This window comes from Pelodiscus sinensis, chromosome 2 (assembly GCF_052426305.1).
Source record: "Pelodiscus sinensis isolate ZL-2025 chromosome 2, ASM5242630v1, whole genome shotgun sequence".
Lineage (NCBI taxonomy): Eukaryota > Metazoa > Chordata > Testudines > Trionychidae > Pelodiscus > Pelodiscus sinensis.
Window position 1 is genome coordinate 187,834,143 of NC_143053.1, and position 21,864 is coordinate 187,856,006.

Below are 21,864 nucleotides of genomic sequence, written 5' to 3' on the forward strand. Positions count from 1 at the left end.
GGGCTAGTATAGAGCCACAATTCAAATGCTGAGGGCAGCCCCTACTGGCGCCCTGTATTTTTCATTCTGTGAGGAGTGAGGGAAGCTGATGGGAGTATGTGCTCCCATTAGCCTCTCACAGTGTAGACACTGCAGTGGCTCAGCTTAAGGAAAGCTGAATCCAGCTATGCAAATTGTGTAGCTGGATGGCATACCTTAAGTTGAGTTGACCTACCTGGTCTACAGTAGACCAGGCCTTAGACTGATGAGGAGAGTGGGAAAAGGGAAAATAGGAATGGGAGAAAGGGGATGGCGGAGACTGTGCTGATGGAACTGTGAAGAGAATGAAACCAAATGAGGAGACCCAGGGAGATGGAGTGGCTGGCCAAGGAGATAGGGTCTGAGAAGTAGTGGGTGGGGAAAGATGGTAAAAGGAGATCAGACATATTTGAGTAGAAGTAAGGACTGGTTGAGTAAAGGAACCAGGCCAAAGACTATATAGGGAGGAGCCTGGGAAAGAAAATTGGGACTGGGAGCCATTAGGACTGAATGAGTCAACAGTCCTGTGGAGAAAATGTGACACCATGTAATTGAAAGCTATATCATAATGTGTAAGCAAAAGGGAGAAATTCTGGCAATTCTTAACATCTAAGTGCTACATTTTGCAAGTATAATATTGTTCTCTTAACATAGTTTGGGTATATGTATTTATATATTAACGGCAACATACGTGTGTGTGTGTGTGTTCTATTGCAGTGCATTTTTCTGCACTGAACATTTTTATTTAAATAAGAATAGTGCTAAAATGAATTCTGAATTTTCAAAGGAAGAATTTACACATAAAAATGTTTTAAGGATGCATAAATTGACTGTAAATTGAGTGCAAATGGTTTTTGCAATTGATACATTTATTGCTATGCGTAAGTTTTGCATCTGCAAGTCACTTCTGTTGACAAAGTTGAAGATGGAAAAATGGAGTCCTCTGAAAAATTACCCCTTACTCTTAGGGATTGATTTACTTTAATATAGAAACCTGGAATATTTAGAATTAATGCTCGATCCTATAGTTCCTCATAGTATGAGAACCTGCAGTACCATATATCAGAATTCACCCTTTGGCTTTAAGAATACGGTTAGTTAGTGCAAGGACAACCATTGGCAGCCTAGAGTTCCTAAACTGAGTATTAAGGGCACATTTTCAAAACTGACTACTTCAGCTCTCCTACCATTTACTCCTATGCATAAAAAACACAAGATATACAAAAATATGCAAGACAGACAAAGATTGAAAAAAAAATTATTTATGCACACAAAACAAATAATTACAAATGCAAGTGAGAGAGCAGTTTGTAATGGTACACTTACATTTTGAATACTTCATGCAGATGTGATCACCTCATCTCAAAAAAAAGTACAGACAATCCCGACTTACGACTGCCTGACTTACGACCCTCCGCATTTACAACCATTTTTTTATGCAAGATAGCTTCTAACCCCCCCCCAATTTACATCCGCAGCTTGCATTTATGACGTGTATGACGCACACTCCACGCATCATTCCAAAACAGGAAACATACAAGTCAGTCAGACTCACCAGTCTACAGTTAATGCTTGAACTGCGCATGTCTCCATCACATTGGTCTTCACTTTTTAGTTATTTTTGTGCATTATTTGAACTATTTAGTTTAGTTTAGTTTCCCTCCATTTCTGTAGTCAATTTTGGTATTTTTAGGGTATGAAATGGGTGTCCAGGAACAGAACCACCTTTTATTACATTGCGCCTATGGGAAAGAAGAGTTCAACTTACGATGGGTTGACTTATGACAGTTCTCCAGGAACCAATTTGGTAATACGTGTGGGGGTCACCTGTATCTTGGCATTGGAAAAAGCCAAAAAAGGGGCAACAAAGATGGTTAGGCATATGGAAATGGACAAGCTGGGAATGGGCAACAAGGGATGGATCCCTTAATGATTACCTGTTCTGTTCATTCTCTCTGTGGCACCTAGCATTGGCCACTGGCAAAAGACAGGATACTGTGGCTCCCCTTGGCTGCAAAGGACAAAACTGAGCCAATAGGAACTATAAGGATCTGTGACCGTGGCGCTGGTTAATAAACAAACCGGGGCAGCCAGTTAATGTGTTTCTGAGAGTGATTCCGCGGAACACTTTCAGAAACACTGGGCTAGACGGACCTTTGTTCTGACCCAGTATAGCGTTCTTATGACAACTCTATGTGATTGGAAAAAGGAGTTAAGCCTTAAATGGAATTATGAGGACAACATGACCATGTTAATTTAGTGAAGTACGCCCCCAGCTCCCTCCCCAAATCCTGCAGAATCTAGAAATTCAGAGAAAGTTCTGGAATTCAGAAAATAAACCAATGTCTGGTTTAATATTGTAAACTCTTTACTCATCCCACATTGCATTAGTTGCTCTTATGGTTCTCCAGAAGGAAATTACAGATTTCCAATTCTGCACACATACGTAGGAACTATACTAATTGGGACCATAATTCCATGTTTTAATTTATATGTGCTTATGTTTTTAAGTTGAATTGTAGACCCCTAAGTTTGAAATTTTAGCTCCAAATGTCCTCTCTTTTAACATGAATATGTTAAATGGTCAGTGATAGTATAGCAAAATTATTCTGGGATTTGAAGGGTTAAGAATGTAGTAAAAGAGTATGTCTAAGAGATGATCCTAACATGCGCAATATTTTATTTAATAAACTGAAACAGCTCATTGATGCATTTTGATCTATTCATTAATTCATAACTAGCGGCAAAAAATGTTTACTATTCCTGGAAATAGTTTTGTTGGCCTCCCAATGCATTACTAGCTTTGGCAGGTGGTGAGATATTGAAACCTGATTCCTACCATTCTGATTTACCAGCTTGTTTTAATTCCCTTGAAATTTTGATACCCTCTCAGCAGTTACCATGGGCAGAAATAACATTTGAGATTCTCACATAACATACTGTACAAGAGTCTGAGTCTACACATGGGGCTGTGTGTGTGGGCAAAAAGACCCACCCACATGAAGCTCAACACAGGATTGAAGTCAGAATCATTCATTCAAGAAATGCCCTCATAGTTATATAAGAAATAAAGTGGAAAACAAGCTGACAATCTGAGAGATGTTAAAAATTAAGACCTAAATAATATTACAATTTGTCATGTAAAGAGAGGGATGTAAAATACCTTTGAAACATGGGTAATAACTTTCTAATAAATGAAATTTGTTTCTGATTCAGTTAGTTCACAAGATATCACTTTCAAACTCTATTTTAATAGTGCACATTTGGTACTAGTCCATAGTTTAATGGAACAATGTCCCAGGCCCTAGACCAATGTAATGTTCATTCCCTTCAACAATTCTCAAGGTACTAGCGTGCATATTGTAAATATCATTGTTGGATAAGAACTAGTTTGGAGAAAATAAGACCCCACAAAAGCCATAGGCCAAATCCTTTTAAAATTCTTAAAGTTTTGGGTAATTATTTTAAAAACTTTTCATTTGTCTCTGTACCTCTTGATTCTTATCAAGACCTGAAATTGAGGCGCTCAAATACTAAACAGATAGCAATAATTACTACATTCCTGGACCAGCAGGAGAGTGTTTAAAATACCAAAAAGAGGCTACTCTTGTCAAATGTCCAGCCCAAATATGCAAACTCAAGATGTTTGGACAAAGTTCATATAAAGACTCAGAATTCTGTATACTTAATCCGAGAGAATCTCACCACCCAACCATTTGAGGTTTATTCTTCCCTAGCAAACAAAAAATTACTCTATTTTAAAAATATATATTATTTCCCTCTATAGAGCATAGTGGTTCTGCAGTAGTCATTATAAGTTGTTATAAATAATGAGGATCATTCATAATAGTAGTGCAAATAAATGTAAGGAAACCTTTCTGGAAACAAAATCCACTGTACTTACTCATTTGCCAATTAATAATATGTCAAGTAAAAGTTAAAGCACGTAAACATACATTAGAAAGAGCAACATGCTGATGAAGTGGCTATTATATAGCAAAATATTTGATATCTGATCATTAGATTTGATATCTAATAATGGGGATAAGTGTAAATTGTGAGAGAACTACACCCCGTATTTTTAAATTCCAATTGAATATTGGGAGATTTTATGGAATTAAAGGGTCACCTTAATGTATATTTAAATTATGGTTCCCTTCTGTGAGTAATTACTATATGGTGATCTTAATGTGTTTTGCAAACATTAATCAAGTAATCCCTGTGATACCACTATGTGGTAGGGAAACAAATTATTCTATAAATAAGGAAAGTACAGGAAAGAGGTTAAATGACTTGCCCAAGGACACAAAAGGAATTTGGCTCTGCACCAGGGTTAGCAATCCAGACCTCAGAGTTCCCAGGCATGTATCTCAGACCACATTTAGTTTTTATGCTTTCAGATGAGGATAGGGGTTTTGTTCAGTGGGAGCATGAGAGTAAGTGGGCTAAGCATACAGCTGTGTATTTTGCATAGTCATCAAACAGCAGCAATTAGAGCTGACCTAGTCCTGTGCAAGATAATTTATTACAACACATTTTCTAGTACTCCGCCTCCCAAGCCCTTCTACTAGCCTCCATTCTTGGAGTTTACATTACTTTATGAGAGAAACTATTACACAGTCTATGATACCCTTCTGTCAAACACTAACAATGCACAATAGATCTGGGTTGTTAGTCTAAGAGCTGGCTAGCAGCGGTGTGTCAGTATCTCCCTACTTCCCATACCTGTGTGTATGTGTGGGGCAGGAGGAGGGGAAGAGAGGCAGGATGCTTTCTCTTTCATCATTAAGGAATCCTGTGGGATGGAAGTAAGGGAAAAAGGCTCTCCTTGTCCCCTACAGTCATATGTGAGAACTGCCACTCCTGAGGACTTCATAAGGTCAGACTAGAGTCCAGGGGGGAGGGAAGAGAGAGTGAGAGAGACTGTGTGCATGGGCACATGCACAATGCGATGCATGATCCTCCTCCCCTCTCCACCCGCCCCCCGCACAAAGACAATACAGGTACGTGCTTAGGGTATGGGAGAGACTCTGAAGATGTCAAGGTGTTCCTGGCCGTGCAATGGGAAGGGTGGAGAGTGACTAAGTGACAATCTGAGCTCTCAAACAAGTCACCTGTTCCCTTCCAAACCCACCCAATGGACCCTTCATGGTTTCATTAGCTGTACCTGTGGAACTATTTTGCCTCCTTTTCATTCTTTTTTACTCCTTCGGCTCCTGTTTGCCCCCATGAGGAACTGAAATCTATTGCATGTAAATTGTGCAGCTTCTCAGCATTCTCCAGGCTTTCCTCCATGCTCAGTAATTTTATTACTTCCTATCAGAGTACAATACTCATTGGATACGTTCATAAATTTGCTTTCTTAAAGCAAATTCTGTGAAGCCATTCCTCCCTATGGCTAACTCAGCTAGCTTGTGTTCCCTTGTGCTAAACACCCTCTCTATTGGTAAGAGGTAGACCTACGATGGCTTCACCATTTGACTGGAATCTGAACTTATCACACATCAGCACACACAAATACATGTGCAGCACACTAGTGAGATGCTATAAGAGACCCACCCTGCGATATTTGAGAAAGAAAACCGAGAGCTTGATTCTCATCTCATTGTGCCAGAATAAATCAGGAGCAGGCCTATTTCCCCTAAAGTCAGTGTAATTTAGTATAAATGACACAGGAACCGATGTGACCTATTATGATGCTGCCCATGTTCCATGCTTTTCTTAGTCCATGAAGTAAACTTCAGACATCAAGTCAAAAGGGATTTCCAAAGACTAAATGTAAAGTGTAATGAAGGCAATAATTTTAATAAAACACCAATCATATGCAAATCAATTAAAACATAGTTAAAAACATGCAAAAAAGTAAAACCAACCCCCCAAATCCCAAGCATCTAGTCACCAAAGGGGGGAAAATGTGGCTCTCTTAATGTTCCTCTTTGCTCTCAGGTATGGGAGAAACATAATTGTGAAGTTCTTAACTTTGGTCATCCTCTGTGAACAGCATCATAACATTATTTTAAGACAGTTTATATTGGACAAATTCTCTCATGTTACTGGAAAAGAGAAATGGATAGATGAACACACAGTTATTTCTAGCCAGAGCTCAGCTGATTTATGCTACTGTCTTCTCACTTGCCGGTTCTCTATTATACTGGCACCTGCTAGTATTGCAATGGTTGACTGTCAGCATTTCCATCATAAATTTCTGGTTTTGGAGGTTTATGACTTTGCTGTAAAATGTTGCTTGGGGCTGAATCTTACAAGGTCATTTTAAGTTACGAGAGAGCAAACACAATAAAAAAATGTTAGTGGCTTCTAACACTTTTTTGTATTTACCATTTAAAAACATCTTAGAAAAAGGCTCAGTATGCAGCATAATTTATAGTGTAGAACAGAACATTTAACTACGGCATTCATAACAAAACCCCCAGGAGCATTCCTATTATTTCTGTTACAAAAGAACCCGTCTACATGACTACGTCTGAAGATCCACTACTTTTCAACAAAAATATCCAAGGAGTTTTTTACTAGATGATTTTAGGGGGCCAATTTTTGTCTCGTTGATTTAATGATGAGTTTTAACATTGTTATCAACGGGATCAGGATTTGGCACTGTAACACAATTGATGTATCTTTCTCTTTGAAGCATGCCACCATGCCTCAATTTCTCCTTTTTATATGTTGCTAGAGTAATCACCAATCACTGATGTTTCAGATTAAATTCTCCCTTGCAAGGGTCTTGTTTGTAATTAATTTAAAACAAAAGTTATGCAACACATCACCCTTGTATCTGGATACCTCAGATCCAGACACCTTAGCTACGTCTACACTGGCCCCAAATTCCGGAAAGTCATGCAAAGCAGGTAAGTCAGAATAGGGAAATCCGCGGGGGATTTAAATATCCCCCGCGGATTTAAATAAACATGTCCGCCGCTTTTTTTCCGGCTTGGGGAAAAGCCGGAAAAAAGCATCCAGACTGGTGCGATCCTCCGGAATAAAGCCCTTTTCCGGCGGATCTCTTATTCCTACTTGAAAGTAGGAATAAAAGATCCTCCGGAAAAAAAGCGGCGGACATGTTTATTTAAATCCGCGGGGGATATTTAAATCCCCCGCGGATTTCCCTATTCTGACTTACCTGCTTTGCATGACTTTTCCGGAATTTGGGGCCAGTGTAGACGTAGCCCCTTGGATCAGGTTCTCTCACCAGTTTTATTCTTGAGTTCCTGCTCTAGCTCTCAGTACACAGGGAGTTCCACTTGTCCTATTCCCTCCAGAAATCCAATCACAGCCCACAGTTCTTCCTCGGCAATGTATCTTTCTTCAGGCTGCAGTAGAGAGTCCCACAGTAGGCATCTCCTAGTCCCTGCTTTCCCTCCAACTCAGCCTAAAGCATGTAAGTAGTTCCCAGGTAGAATTTTTTTTCTTGAAAGGGCTGTATTTCCATGACAGATGCATGCAAAGAACTTGTGCCATGTTACACTCCCAGAGCACCTGTGTGTTACAATTAAATAAAGTGACTAAATTTTTAAAGAGTAATACTTTTATGATTAATGACTCCAGTATCCTCAACTCACCTAACACCATTGTCAACCTTCCAACCACACTCTTAGCCCCGCAGAAGAATCTGTCCTATCTCAGAGATTCTGCCCCACCATCCTCACACATATGATTCAGTTTTGTGGTGACCTCAAAGTCTATTTTCACCACCTCCCGCTGAAGGAATATTTCCAACACACCACTGAACATCGCACTGACTCTCGGGATCTCCCATGCCAACCCCACAAGAGGAAGGCCTCTCTGTGGACCCCTCCTGATAGTCATTTGCACTTCCACAAACATGCACAGGCTGATAGTGTGAACAAACAACATGTGACACAACCTCACCTATGCAGAACACAACGCTATCCACAGCCTCAAAAACAATTCTAACATTATAATCAAAGAGGCTGTCAAAAGAGGTGCTGTCTTACAGCAGTATTATCCAGTTGTGTTGGCTCTCTCCTCAGACCCTATGCTACCAGCACTCCTAGCTAACTTCAAGATACCACTGACTTCCTGAAGAAACTATGGAACATCAGTAATCTCCCTGAAAACACCATCCTGGCCACTATGGATGGAAAAGTTCTTTAGACCAACATTCCACATGATGACGGATTAGCAGCTATCAGGAACACTGTCCTCGATGATGCCACAGCACACCTGGTGACTGAGCTGTGTGACTTTGTCCTCGCCACTATTTCCAATTTGAGGACAATTTATATCCTCAAGTCAGCTGCACAGCTATGGGCACCCACATGGCCCCGAAATATGCCAACACATTTATTGGCTGACCTCAAACAATGTTTCCTCAGCTCTCGTACCCTAGAACCCTTACTCTACTTACACTACACTGATGACATCTTCATTATATGGATTCACAGGAAGGAGAGCCTTGAAGAATTCCACAAGGATTTCAACTCAGGATGTTAAGAGGAGGGTAATCCACTGATCATGTAGTTGATAGCTGTACACTTCCAGCCCACTCAAATAGCCTCATTAGTATCGGCACTACAATTGACACATACTTTTTTCCCCATCTACCTTCTTTTTTCTGTTAAAAATGGAGGGTCCCCCCTTTTCACACCAATCTGCTCATCTGAGGAAGTAGGTTTTGCCCATAAAAGCTCAAGATACTATCTATCTATCTATGCATTGTTTTTTAAAATTACAGACTAACACAGCTATGCCTCTAAGACTTTATTAAACCCAGTTATACTTTTGACTTTCAAAGCATCCCATCACAATGAGTTTGACCGATTGATTGTGTGTTGTGTGAAATATTCCATTTTGTTTGTTTTAAACCTACTGTGTATTAATTTCATCAGCTGATGAAATTCTGATGAAAACACCTAGTTCTGGTGTTCTGTAAAGGGATAAATAACACTTCCCTGTTCACTTTCTACATACCACTCAAGATGTTATGACCTCAATCAAATGCCCCTTAAGTCCCTCCTTTTCTAAGCTGAACAGTCCCAGACTTTTTAATCTCTCCCCATATGGAAACTTTTAATACCCTGAAACATTTTTATTGTCCTTTTCTGCACCTTTTCCACTTCTAATATACCTTTGTTTAAGATGACGGAACCAGAACTGCACACAGTATTCAAAGTGTGAACGCACCATGGAGAGAGAGAGAGAGAGAGAGAGATATACATGCATACTAGATATAGATAGAGAGAGAGAGAGAGAGAGAGAGAGAGAGAGCGCTGCCATTATAATATTTAGTTTTATTATCTATTCCTTTCCTATTCACTATAGGCAATAAGAAACAATATTAACAGCATATTGGATAGCCATCTAAATGTATCTGGGGAATTTTCCCTCTCTTCTAAGGCATCAAATTACTGTCCGCTGCCAGAGGCAAAATACTGGATCTGATAGACCATTCTTCTGATTCATCTGATTCAATATAGGAAACATTTTGTTCCTATAATTCACATAAGCATTCAAAATAATATCTGACTTTTTCAAATAATTGTATGGTTTCATTTCAACTGCCTTCAATTAAGTGTCTCAAAGACAGAAGTTGCGTTCCTTGGTTAAGAGGAGCATCCTCACGCTAACTTGATCCCTATTTCCCTCCTCAACTAACACCCTCTATTTGCTTCTAGTGTTTCACTCCTAACTGCTCTTTCTCCAATACCTCTCTGTGTATCTTTAAATATGCCTACCACCATTGAGCAACAAGGCACCTTCTTGACTCTATGTCCTTCCACCGTAATGATCATAACCCCATCCCTTATGGCCTTCCTGAGAGGTAGCTCTCCGGACTTCAACTTGCGTAGTCTCTCTCTTCAGAGAGTTAAATAAGTATGGCCACAGATACATCAACTTTATTTCATTCCACAGCCTGCCCATTCATTTCAGGATGCAGTCCAACATTTCACTCCATGTTTTAAACCACACCTCATGTACTAGCTTCACCCTACTCTCATGGATCTTCCCTCTCAGCTTCCCTTGCTACTCTCACCAGCTGCATTGCTAACACAAAGCATTCAAAACTCAGGGTGCTGTCCCCAAAAGAACATGAAATTGGCTTAAAATCATGATTTTCAAAATACATAATGCATTTATTTTCCCCTGTTTTTGAGTGTTTAGGTGTCTTTAATGGAGGCAAAGGTGAGGGACCATATAAATGCAACTGATATCCCATCATTGCCTTACAGTCACCCATATCTACTGTGTGTCCTCATACTATAGATGTATTAGCCTTTACCCCCACATGCTTCTAGGCAACCATAAAGTGCTTATCTCTATACAGTGACACATTCTGTAAAAAGAAACTAAATAGAAGAGAAATGTGGCATTAAAGATTGGACTGTAAATTCTAATGCCCAAGGGCAAAGTGAAGATTCAGCATGCAATTGTGGCTATGAGAAAATCTGCCTTCATTCAAGTCAATGGAAATTTCCTCATGGATTTCAATGGAGCCAGGATTTCACTCTTCCTGTTTTTGTGTGCTGAAACACATGGCCTTCATGTTGCATTATCATGTAGATTTTTAAAAAATTAACAGTTAAATACATTTCCATGAAAAAGCCAGCTTTTACAATTCAATGTGTATCAGCCAGTAATACTGAGCTGCATGTAGTGAGTTCTAAAAAGGCAAGTTAACTTTGTTAACACAGAGGGTGAGTAAAGAATGGTGTCATCTTTCACCCTCACCGGTATATCTTTTACTATTTGAATTCAGACAATATTACCTTAACATTTCCTTTCATGTGATGATCTTGTATATCGAGGACAAGGGTAACAATACAATGCCAATTATCTCACAAAATGCCTCATTATCACTCAGTTATCCCCAGTTTACTCAATGCTCTCACGGTACTGGGAGAAGTGTCATGCTATATATACCAAGACATAATATATTGCAGGGAAATCCACAAGATAACTCAGTCATAATTTGCCCTGCTCTTCAAAAGAGCAGTCTTGTGAATGCTCTGTAAAGCAGAGTGATGTTTGCTTTTCTTTTGAAGCAGGAGATATTTATGTACAGTGTAAGTCGCTATATAAGTTGCACCTTCTTCCACTTACTTCTTCTATCCTTTTCTATGTACAGTTCCCATTCTTTACAATTATTATTTTTAAACAAATCTACTATGTCTAGCAGTGTTTCTAACTGAGGGAGCTTTCTGTAAGTATTTCCTTCTAGTTAACATGAAAACACTTCCTTCCTCTCTTGACAATGACACAAGCTCTTCTCTAGTCTGTCTAAAACATTACACCGGCCAGGGTTTCTCAAATGTAAATCTTTCTCCTGACCTCCTCTCAGGGGCCTGGAATCCTTTGGGCTTTGTAGCAACTTGTGTTTCTCTAGATATGCTTCCTCTCCTCTGCTCTTCCTACTGATAAATTTACCTTTCCTTGTTAGAAAGACTTTGCTAAATCTCTGAATGCATTCAGCCACAGGACATTTATTATTATCTAAACTTGATAATGCCTGAACAGTTCACTATTGCTATCTATTTTATTTCCATATACAAAAGTATAAATTTGTGGACCCATGGGATGAACTCCCATTTGCATTGGTGTTTTTTAATTTTGCAAAAAGGACAGACACTCAATCTGATAAAGATGCTGTTACCTGATTGCTCTGCATATTCAATAGTGATGAGGCTTTAGAACTACAGAAGAAACATCATTTGCAAAGAGTCAAAGACTCCCCCCCCCCCGAAAAAAAATCCCCCTGACACCAGAATAAATCAAATAGACCAAGGGATTCACCTTGCAAAGCCAACTCCCCTGCTGACTCCATTAGCATCTCTTAATATTCTGGTGGAAATGACATGTCCGAAGGGTTTCAGCATATTCTCCAATTCCTGCTCGTCCATGGAAATGGGTAAATTTGAGATGTATAGGTTAGTTGGGTCTTGCTCTTGTTGCTAAGATAAAACAAAAAGAAGAGCCTTGATTAAACTCAGTACTAGAACAAACTGTGGCCCCCAATATCCAAAATTGTTGGGTACTCAAAATAATGCAATGCTAAGAAACCATAACATGATTAGTAGCAGAGCTCTGAAAGCTATTCACAGCTGACAATTTATCTGTCAAATATAGCCTGCTAAGGTTCATGCATGTGCTTCTCTTTCCAGAACTGAGCAGTCCCATCTAACTCAATAGGATCGTTCAGGTTCAGGACATTACACATGCACAAGTGTTTTCAGGACTTTGGCCGGATTTAGAAAGTTGGCTGAACAGCACATGATTTCCACCTATGTGTTCACTGCTCAAAAATATTCAGCACATGTTGTATGCAGAGACTTATATACCAGCCTGAAGACTGTTTGCAACTTGGTAACTATGGCTATGTCTAACTGTGGCTTTTGCCGTAAGAGCCTATGCAAATGAAGTGTGGATTAGCATATTGCCACACTTCATTTGCATAATTTATTAACGCTGTTTTTGTGCAAAAACAAGCAGAATGGACTCTTTTTTTTGGCGCAAAAACCCTGTTTTGCACAAGATCCTTATGCCTCTCCGGAATCTTGCAAAAAACGGTGGCTTGTGTGCGTCAAAGGCAGGTGCCATACTGCTTGTTTTTGCACAAAAAACCCTTGCGTAAAAACAGCTTGAATAAATTATGCAAATGAAATGTGGTGATATGCTAATGAGCTTCATTTGCATAGACTCTTGCAGCAAAAGCCGCAGTGTAGACAAAGTCTATGAGTAAGGTTAGCTGAAAACAGAGAAGTATTTTGTGGAATTTTTCCAAAAAGCTCTATCGAGGAATTTTGCCTTGAATGTTCGATATTTCCAATTCAAACTTCAAGATGTTTTGACTATATATGCTTTATTTCTTTATTGGATTAACATAGTTCTTAGAATATGTTAAAATGTGAATACACAAGACTACACATTTGAAAATCATATTCTATTAATACTCAAGAGTATTAGTTTAAAATGGCAGTTTTGGCAAACATTCCTGCTCGTAAACTTTCTAAAATACTCTCAGAAAGGGAACACAAAACACAGGTGCAGCAAAAACATTACAAACTATGAAGAAAGGCCCTGTCTACACACAAACTTGCATCTATTTAATTAAACCAATTCAGTTAAACACCTGTACGGACACACTTTGTTTTGGTTTAAGAGCAGATTATTTCGCTTTAACTTATATGTGTTTCTAATCAATTTAGGGCTGCTTTATATCTAATACACTACACTTGCACTACTGAATCGCTGTAAAGCTTCAGTATAGACACTACCTATGCTGATGGTTGGAATTCTCCTGTTGGTATAGATAATCCAGCTCCCTGAGTAGGAGGAGGATGAAAGAATTCTTCTGTCAACCTAGTGCTGTCTACATTGGGAGTTAGTTCAGTAGAGTTATTCCTCTCAGGAGGTGTAGATTTTTCATGTGCCCCTGAGAGATGCACTACACCAATGTAAATTCCAAGTGTAGATCAGGCCTTAGGCTAACCCAAATAAGTCTGATTTAAACTAGGGATGTAAAATCCCATTTAACTGGTTAACCAATTAAGGGGAAGTGCTCCAGCAAAGCTGCACTGGAGTAATATCTGCCCCCCGATGGGCTGCAGCAGCCCATGCCTGCCACCCAGAACCTGCCATACACAGCCGGCTGCTCCGGATGCCCAGAATAGCACCTGCCTTTGACGCACACAAGCCACTGCAGACAGGGACAGCTCAGGACACACAGTTAACCTTTCACATCTGTAGTTTAAACCAAACTCAAAATGTCTATACGAGTTTAGCTAAATTGATTTGGCACGAGTTTAGCTAAATGAACTTTAAAATCACACCTTCAGTTAACCCACTGCATTTTGGTTTGTGGACAAGCATATAAGATCCCATGCATCAGGCCAAACATATGAACAACAACATGCAAACCCAAGAAGCCTGTTTCTCCACCTCTTTGCCCCTCATTCATCCCCTGTAAAGTAAACCATCACTATGAGTCAGTAGGGAATTCTGATTTTGTGGCCATTTATACCCACCGTACAAAGGTATAAATGAAAACAAAAGGCGCAATCCTGCAGAGAAAAAAGTCCAAAGGATTTCTGAAAGTTTCAAGGCAAGAGCTGGGTGACTATAGCAGTTCAGTAATGCATATCTCTGCCATACACATGTAGCTGATTTTTGCCTTTAATGTATGGAAGATGAACATAAGATTATAAATTCAGAGAGACCCAGCTCCGTCTCACTATAAATTGCTCCTAATACACTTGGCATCAAATAACTATATTGAACTGGAAATACAATAGAGAAACAGAATAGTACTATGTCTAACAATGGTAATAAGCAGTCAACTTACTTTATCACTTAAACACTTTAGGAATTCTATTAACATTTAATTATATTACATATATAAACACATATACACAGTTTATACACACGTGAATATGAAAACATCCATACATCAGAAATGTAATGGTGCCTGATACTCTATTTCAGTGACATGTGCATTGTTGCCAACTCTCACAATTATATAAAGAGTCTCACAATATTTGATGTTTTTCTTAAAGCCCCAGATCCCTGGAATAGGTCAGTGGGGGAGAATCTCAGTTTACCTTTAAAAAAAAAAAGGAGGCTCCATTTATACACACTTGAAAACATGAACCCTACAAGCTCAAAACCCTCAATAGTAGCATTTCTTATGTTTAGAGTCTCCTGGTTTTTAGCCAACCTCACACTTTTTGGTATCTAATTCATGAATGCTTGGCACTGGAAATGCTACATGTGATAAATTGCATATTACCTCCTAAGCCCTGTCCATAATGCATCTCCACCAAAATTACCACACCTCAAAGCAGTCTGAAATAGCCACCATTTTATAAAGTGGAAATAGCGGGAGCCCTGTGGTATGGAACATGTTGGTTGTAATTTTATTTACCCACAGGTATGAACAAGACTCAGTAATGAAAACAGAACCTCACACTTGAATATTCTACTGAAATAGAATTGTTTCAGCGAGCATGAGAGAGGCTATCAACTCTCTGATGCATAACTCTGTATTTTCTCAATTATTCTATTCTCTGTATTCTGGTTATAGGTCTAACTTGCACTACAGATTGAACCCCTCTTAACTGGTCTCTCTGGTCTGGTTACATGCCTGCCCCACAAGGACCAGGGATATTCCAGGACCAGAGAGTCCCATGGAGGGCTGGTAGCTGGGAGCCCTGCAGCAGGACTGGAGACCAGTAGAAGGGCTGCCCTGTCGCAGTGAAACTGGGAGCCTAAGAGCAGGGCTGACCCTGTGGCGACACTGCAGGGAGAGTGCGCCAGGGGACCGGGAGGCATTAGGGCTGCCTAGTGTGCTGGAGCCTGGCAGCAAAACTGCCCAACAAGACCAGGAGGCAGTGGGGTTGCCCAGCGGTGGAGCTGGGAACCCGGCACTGGGACCGCCCGGCAGCACAACCAGGAGTCCTTAATTCCTGCTGCCGACCAGTGGCTCAGCTATGTGGCGGAACTGGGAGGCAGCGGGGCTGCCTCATGCAGCCAGGAGCCTGAGCCCAAGGCTGCCTGGTGGTGAGGGCAGGAATCTGGAAGTGGGGCTTGTGCCTGGCAGAGCTGCCAGGTGAGACTGGGAGGCAGCAGGGCTGCCCCAAAAGGCTGAAGCCCAAGCAGGGCTGCAACCTGGCAGCACAGCTGAACTCCAGCAGTGGGGCTGCCCCATGAGACCAGGAGCCCGGCAGCAAGTCTGTGCTTGTGGTGGCTGGGCTGCCACGGTGGGGCTGAGAGTACTGCGCTGAGGGGCCGGCAGCAGGGGAAAGCTGGATGGGAGGCTGGTAGAAAAGCCATAGCTGGGGGGACTGGTGGTGGAGAGGGCCAGAAATGACCTTCCCTGGTCTAGGAAAATTCTTCATCACGGACCTGAGGGCGCTGGACCAGGGAGGTCCAACCTGTACTCTCTCTCTCTCTCTCTCTCTCTCTCTATATATATATAAAAAATGGTAGAATATAGTGATCTGTAAGCACGCATTAGTTGATTAATCCAAACAGTTAACCAATCAAAAGGCAGAGGTTTGCATAATGATCGGATTGTTTCTGAACTACACTGCCTGTGAAATTGCAGATCTCTGGTCTAATTAGGCTCTGTCTGAGATCACGTCGCTGCTTTAATTGACTCCACTGCTCAGCATTTTCAAAACAAAGATACTTCTTAATCGTCCCTCTTCTTTCAGCTACAGTAAAGTAACACTTCACAATATACACACAGAAAAGTGCTGAAAAGGGAAAGCGCTTTTAAGAAGTTTAATTAATTAATCTAATTTTTAACTCATAATATGCCTTCCTTGTTCCTCGCCTCCCTCTTTTTCTCCACCTCCAAATATCAGCCAGGTTTATAGTCTCAGACTGTATCACACGATTTGTCTTCACATTGCTGACATTGTAACATTCCTAGCCCCTCATTCCCAATTCAGTTATGAAATGCAATATAAGCAAAAAATGTATTTTAGTGACTGTGGAGGGAAACAATCTTCTGATCTATAAAAGGGATGGGGCATGAGGGAAGGTTTAAAAGAAAGGAGAGGAAGGCAGGTGATTATAGGAGTTGAGAAAGGCTGGAGGCACGCTGGTTTTTTTTTTTTCCATTTTCAAGATCAGTTTACTTTTCAACACTTTGCCCCTTTTGGGTTTTATTTCCTCCCCTATAAAATATGATCACTCATTTATGCACATTTTACTATAATAATATCTTAAGAACATTCTCTGTTTTTCTAATTCCTATCTGTAAAGCCCTGCAAATCCACGGATATTTGCAGCTCATTTTTGTGAATACAGTTGTAGACGTGGACATAAAGAATGCGGTGCAGACAGGGGAAAGGAGGGGCATGACCATGAAAAGTTTGGGGACTGCTTCCTTTAATGATTTGCCCAAGGTCACATAGAAACCAATGTCAAAGCCTAGATTACAATCCACTTTCCTGACTGAGCTCCAGCTGTAAGCAGTGTACCATGCTGCCTCTGGCATTAAGGCTCCCATAATTCTTTTTAAACACAGAGGACTCTTCCTCTGTGGATTGGGTATTACAATACCTGCATTTTGCTCTCTCTCTATAATTTTTTCCTGTGTGAGGACAGAGTGACATCATCATGTCACACTGCATTCTGCCACCCCGTTGCCTTCAGCTGCCCTGCCTCCTCCCTCCCTCTCTCTGTCCCCTCCCCAGTACTCCACAGGTGGAACCTGCGAGCTATGCACCCTTCCCCGTCTCCACACCCCAGATCCCTCATACACATCCTTGGCTGAGACCCCACACCTCAGCCTGCTCACTCACCCCCCTGCTGGGACCTCCCTCAGTCCCCTCACACATCCCTTCCACCAAGACCCTGCACTTCCAGCCTGCTCTTGCACCCTCCTCCGGCCAGAGAGAGGGGAGTTGGCGAGCATAGTGAGCAGGGGGCACAGCCCCCTAGTAACTCTGCATCTTTGTGTTCTGGATTCCCTGGTTCCTGAATGACACACACACTTTCCCTCCTCCCCAGTTTCATCAATCACTTTCCCTTCTCCTCATTAGTAACCTTCCTTTTGCAAAAGATATCTTCCATGCCAAAATGTGTCTGTATAACACTCCTCAAAGAAACCCAGGATGATAAGGCACCTCACCTCTATCTGTCTTCACACAAAGCAGTTTTCTCTGCATCTACTAGGGACCAGCACCCCAAAAGCATTAACCCCTAGCAGCATGTGCAAGATTTTCCTGGCCCCTGCAGACCTTGCGCGTTCCACACAGATAGCAATGCTTAAAGAGTGTTCCCTACAGTGTTCAGCTCCATCTTCTCTGAACACTCAAAGAATTACCAGGCCTGCTGTTCCCAAAGGAACACTATACACCAGTAGGCACAATATAATTCAGGACTACCACTTTGCTTAATAACCCAGCTCTTACAGATATTAACAGTGAAAATAAGAGTAAAAGTTTATTGTCGAGGAAAAGAGATTCAAGTAACAGTACGAATATTGGAAACAAATGGCTGCATATAAAACAAAATCACACATTCTAGAAAGCATGTTAACAGGATAATCTCCTTTCTAAAAAAGTTTCTCTCAGCCAAAGGCCTTGAGCATTTTCAGTAAAGACCGGCTGAAACCCCTTTTTTCATGAAGCAAAACCACTATCCTTTTAGTTCCTCATTGACAGGTGCCCAGATGTCATTGTTGCTTCCCAAATATAACCACACTAACCTTTGAAATACAGCCACAGACAGGGCTCCTTCTACCCTGCTGTTTGTCTCTTCCTGTCACATTCTTTCCTAAGTCCCCAGGATCCTTCATTTGCATTCACTTCATACTGGTGAAGGGATACCCATTGTGAATGAGACAATCTTCAGTTTACACATACACAGGTAGATGGGTATTTATCTCTTGCTAGTGACCTTTACCTTTAAGAACATATTTTCAGCATCTGTGCTGAACTCCTTATACATCACCCACCCATAAATTTTGCAATTATATTCACGACTAGCAGGACACCAGCTTTCATTTGAGAGCTCACATGCCATTCTTTGATAAACAAGAATGTACACCCAGACTTAGTAGATTTCTATAACCTTCCTGCACACCATTGCTGGTTGGGTCACAGAACAATTGTTGAGCCAGAACCACAAGCCCAAGCTCTTCAAAAACTTTGGGCCTCAAAGAGGTGTATTACTAGTCAGGAAAGCCTACATGGAGTTACTGGGAACTTCGGAGTCCATACCTGGAATTGAGATGTAACATTGAACCCTTACTTCGAGAAAGGGAGACTCCCAAACCGGACATTCCAACACTAGAGGGGGATTTTAAGTCAGGGTCTGAATACTGTGGCTCAGGCCTCTCCTCTTTCATTTCAATCTGGTTTTGGCTTTTTGCACCATTCTTTGTAAACCCTCTTTCTTCTGTGGGGCTATTGATGTCACACTCATGTTTTAAACTGACTTGTCATTGTCATTCTATAAATAGAACCAGCTGTTCTATTTGTAAGAAGAGGGACTGAGCTTCTGATGTGAAGAAAAGCACTTCACCTATATAATAAATCAGTAAGAGGACTTGTACAGATGAAGTGATAATACTGAAGAAGAGGATGGAAGGAAGAAAGGTAAATATACCCCTCTCCCCCAGGCACATACACACCTGAAGTAAAGGTTACACATAAACCACTACTTACTTAGCCTGTAGATCAGTGTGGTAGCCTCAGCCTTTCTGTACCACTTACACAGTGTGTATTGGTGTTGGTATTACCACACATTGTGCTTCCTCAATGCACTCCATGCTGACAAGATCCCTTTCATGCTGCAGGAGAGTGAAGACACATTTCTGCAGAGTCACCCAATATAGCTCCTATATAGGGCTAAAGCAATACAGAAAGCCTGGTAATGGCTCGCTTCACTGTTACTAATTTCACCCAGACTGAATCATCTTCTCTTAGTATCAAAGAGAGTCTGTTTTAACAGCACATACAGGATCACATTTTTCAGTCCCGAACTGCAGTTTTTGTTCATACAGGTGATTTCATTCCCATCTTTGCCAGGGTACTCATCTTGTTGATACATACATGTCTTCTGCATGCAAAACTGATCTATTCCTATGTCATAGGGTTCCCTGTCTTCAGTGTCAGGCTACAGCAGAAAAGGTGGACTTGACTCTGTTTCCCTCCTCCAAAGTTCCCAGTAACTCCATGTAGGCTTTCCTGACTAGTAATACACCTCTTTGAGGCCAGTTTATGGCAAAATCATAGTGCAAGTAGTCATAAACAAAGCCCCAACACAAAATCCATTTAGGATACCTCTCCACAGTGGCTATAATCCCTGAAATTCCACATCCTTTAATCCATCAATGCCCCATATACTATACTTGGTGTCTTCTATGACACCAAGGCTCTTCATCAGTCCTTTCTGTCAGGACAGCTCTTCCAGCTGGAGTGAAACCCTGCTCCTCCCACAGGGAACCCCAATGGCCTCTCTGTGAGAGTACATCCATCACTTCTCCTGTTCCATTAACCTCCCATGTCCTAGACAAGCCAACAGGCAAGTATTTCCGTGGCTCCCCTGGCTCCAGCTCTCCAGTTTGGAGATCTCAGTGAGATCTCAGCTGTGGTTTTCCAGTTTAGAAAACCTTGCAGGGAACTCCCTCTACTGCTCTTTGGTGTTCAGCTCTCTAGCTTGGGGAGATCAGCCAACAAATCCTATTCCTGCTGCCATAAGCATTCCCGTAGGAACCTCCAACCACTTCCTTCTGGGACATCCTGCTTTCTGGCAGTTCTCACCTGCCAATCTCTCACTCTTACGCAGTTCTCACCTGCCTTTTTCCCTGACTGTCCATGGCAGCTCTGACTCACTAGCTCTCTCCCAGCCTCTAGTACCCACGTGCTCTCTTTGAAGAACAAATGTGGGTTAGCTAACCAGACACAGGTGCGCTGGCTTCATCCTTGGAAGGGCCAGAGTCACTCTGCCACATCCCAATTAGTGTGCACACACATACACACAGAGAAAGGAGGACTGCAAGGGTGGGGATTCACAAATCTAAGGCCAGTTGTGTCGCCGTCTGAAAATGTAACCTTAAAGGTTAAAACATTTAACACAGTAGATTAACAGTTCATTAAAAACAATATTTAGACTAAATCTCAGCATCAGAATTTTTCAAACACTTGGCAGCAACTGTCCGGCTGTAAAGAGTTGAGCTTTAGAGGAGTCAGGAGGATGTGTGTTGGAGAAGTGGATTAAAACTGCATTGGCAGTTAGGAAGATCTGAGTCAGGCATTCAGCTGGGAAGGGCTGAGCCAAAAAGATCTCAGAGCTTTATTATAGGGGCAGGCTGAAATATTCCACACAGCTGAAGTTTAGAGGTTATAAAACACATATGAGGGCCTGCTGAGACCTTGGGATGCTGTTTTCTTATGTTTGACCCTGACATTTCTTGATGGAAAAGAGGCTGTATTCATATGGGGTTTCCCACTGCAGTCTTTGGAAGAACTGGGAACATAAATGTTTTTTGTGAACAATTGTGATATTTGGCTGCTAATGAGGGATGCAACTGAGATTCTTAGGCTCCAAGTATTCTGCCCATGCCATCTTATGTCATTTATTCTCTGATAATATGCTTTTCGGCTCAGTAGTGTTGCTTTGGAACTGATTTATTTAAATCACTAGCCTCATGTCAATTTGAACCAAACAGATCTTGGTTTACTAAGGAATCCTGTGAATTAATTCACCTTATTAACAATCCATCATAACTCCCTGGAGCATTTTGCAAAAGGGAGGTAACCACTGACTATCAGTTAAAAGGAGTTTCAGTTTACATTTTCCAGACTGACTTTGGATACTCTGAGCACAACATTGTGGTAGCTAGTTTTGTGTCACTTTTCAAAGTCCTCTTTACATAAGCTTAGCCAGGTTTGATATTTATGGGTTATATGCAAATTGCCTTTCCCTTGAATAATTAGATACTACCACTTTCATCATACTGAGACTGAAACTGATCAATATCAGTTACAGATTGCCATTAGAATCTTTGTAACCTCATCCAGAAGATTTTAAGCACAAATTGCTTCAAATGATACACAATTATTACTTTTTCTGTCATGCTGTTTAGTGCTACCTTTAAATAACAAACAGATGCATCCTTATGGAGGAAACCATCCGCATGTCACTGAATTGCCCTTTAAAATATAGTTGTAACACACATTTCTCATTTCTTGACAATATGGTTCAAATTGTAGTGTTATGTATCTTTAGTCTTATGCTTGGAGTCCCAATTTATATGATCAATGTCAGTCTGGATTTAGGACAAGTCAAAGCTGAAAGAATGCAGAGAAGACTCAATCATTTATTTCTTTTTGTGGACTCACGTTCAAAATGTCTTCC

The 21,864-nt window shown here is 41.0% G+C and overlaps 1 protein-coding gene across 8 annotated transcripts in view; it reads right to left on the bottom strand.

Moving 5' to 3' along the window:
- Positions 1 to 21,864, bottom strand: part of RBMS3 (RNA binding motif single stranded interacting protein 3) — a 989,419-nt gene that overhangs the window by 183,613 nt on the left and 783,942 nt on the right. For all 8 annotated transcript variants that reach the window (XM_075921983.2, XM_075921984.2, XM_075921980.2 and 5 more), the window contains one exon: positions 11,785 to 11,942. In XM_075921983.2, coding sequence (XP_075778098.1) covers positions 11,785 to 11,942 — 158 coding nt within the window. The remainder of the gene's footprint in view (positions 1 to 11,784; positions 11,943 to 21,864) is intronic.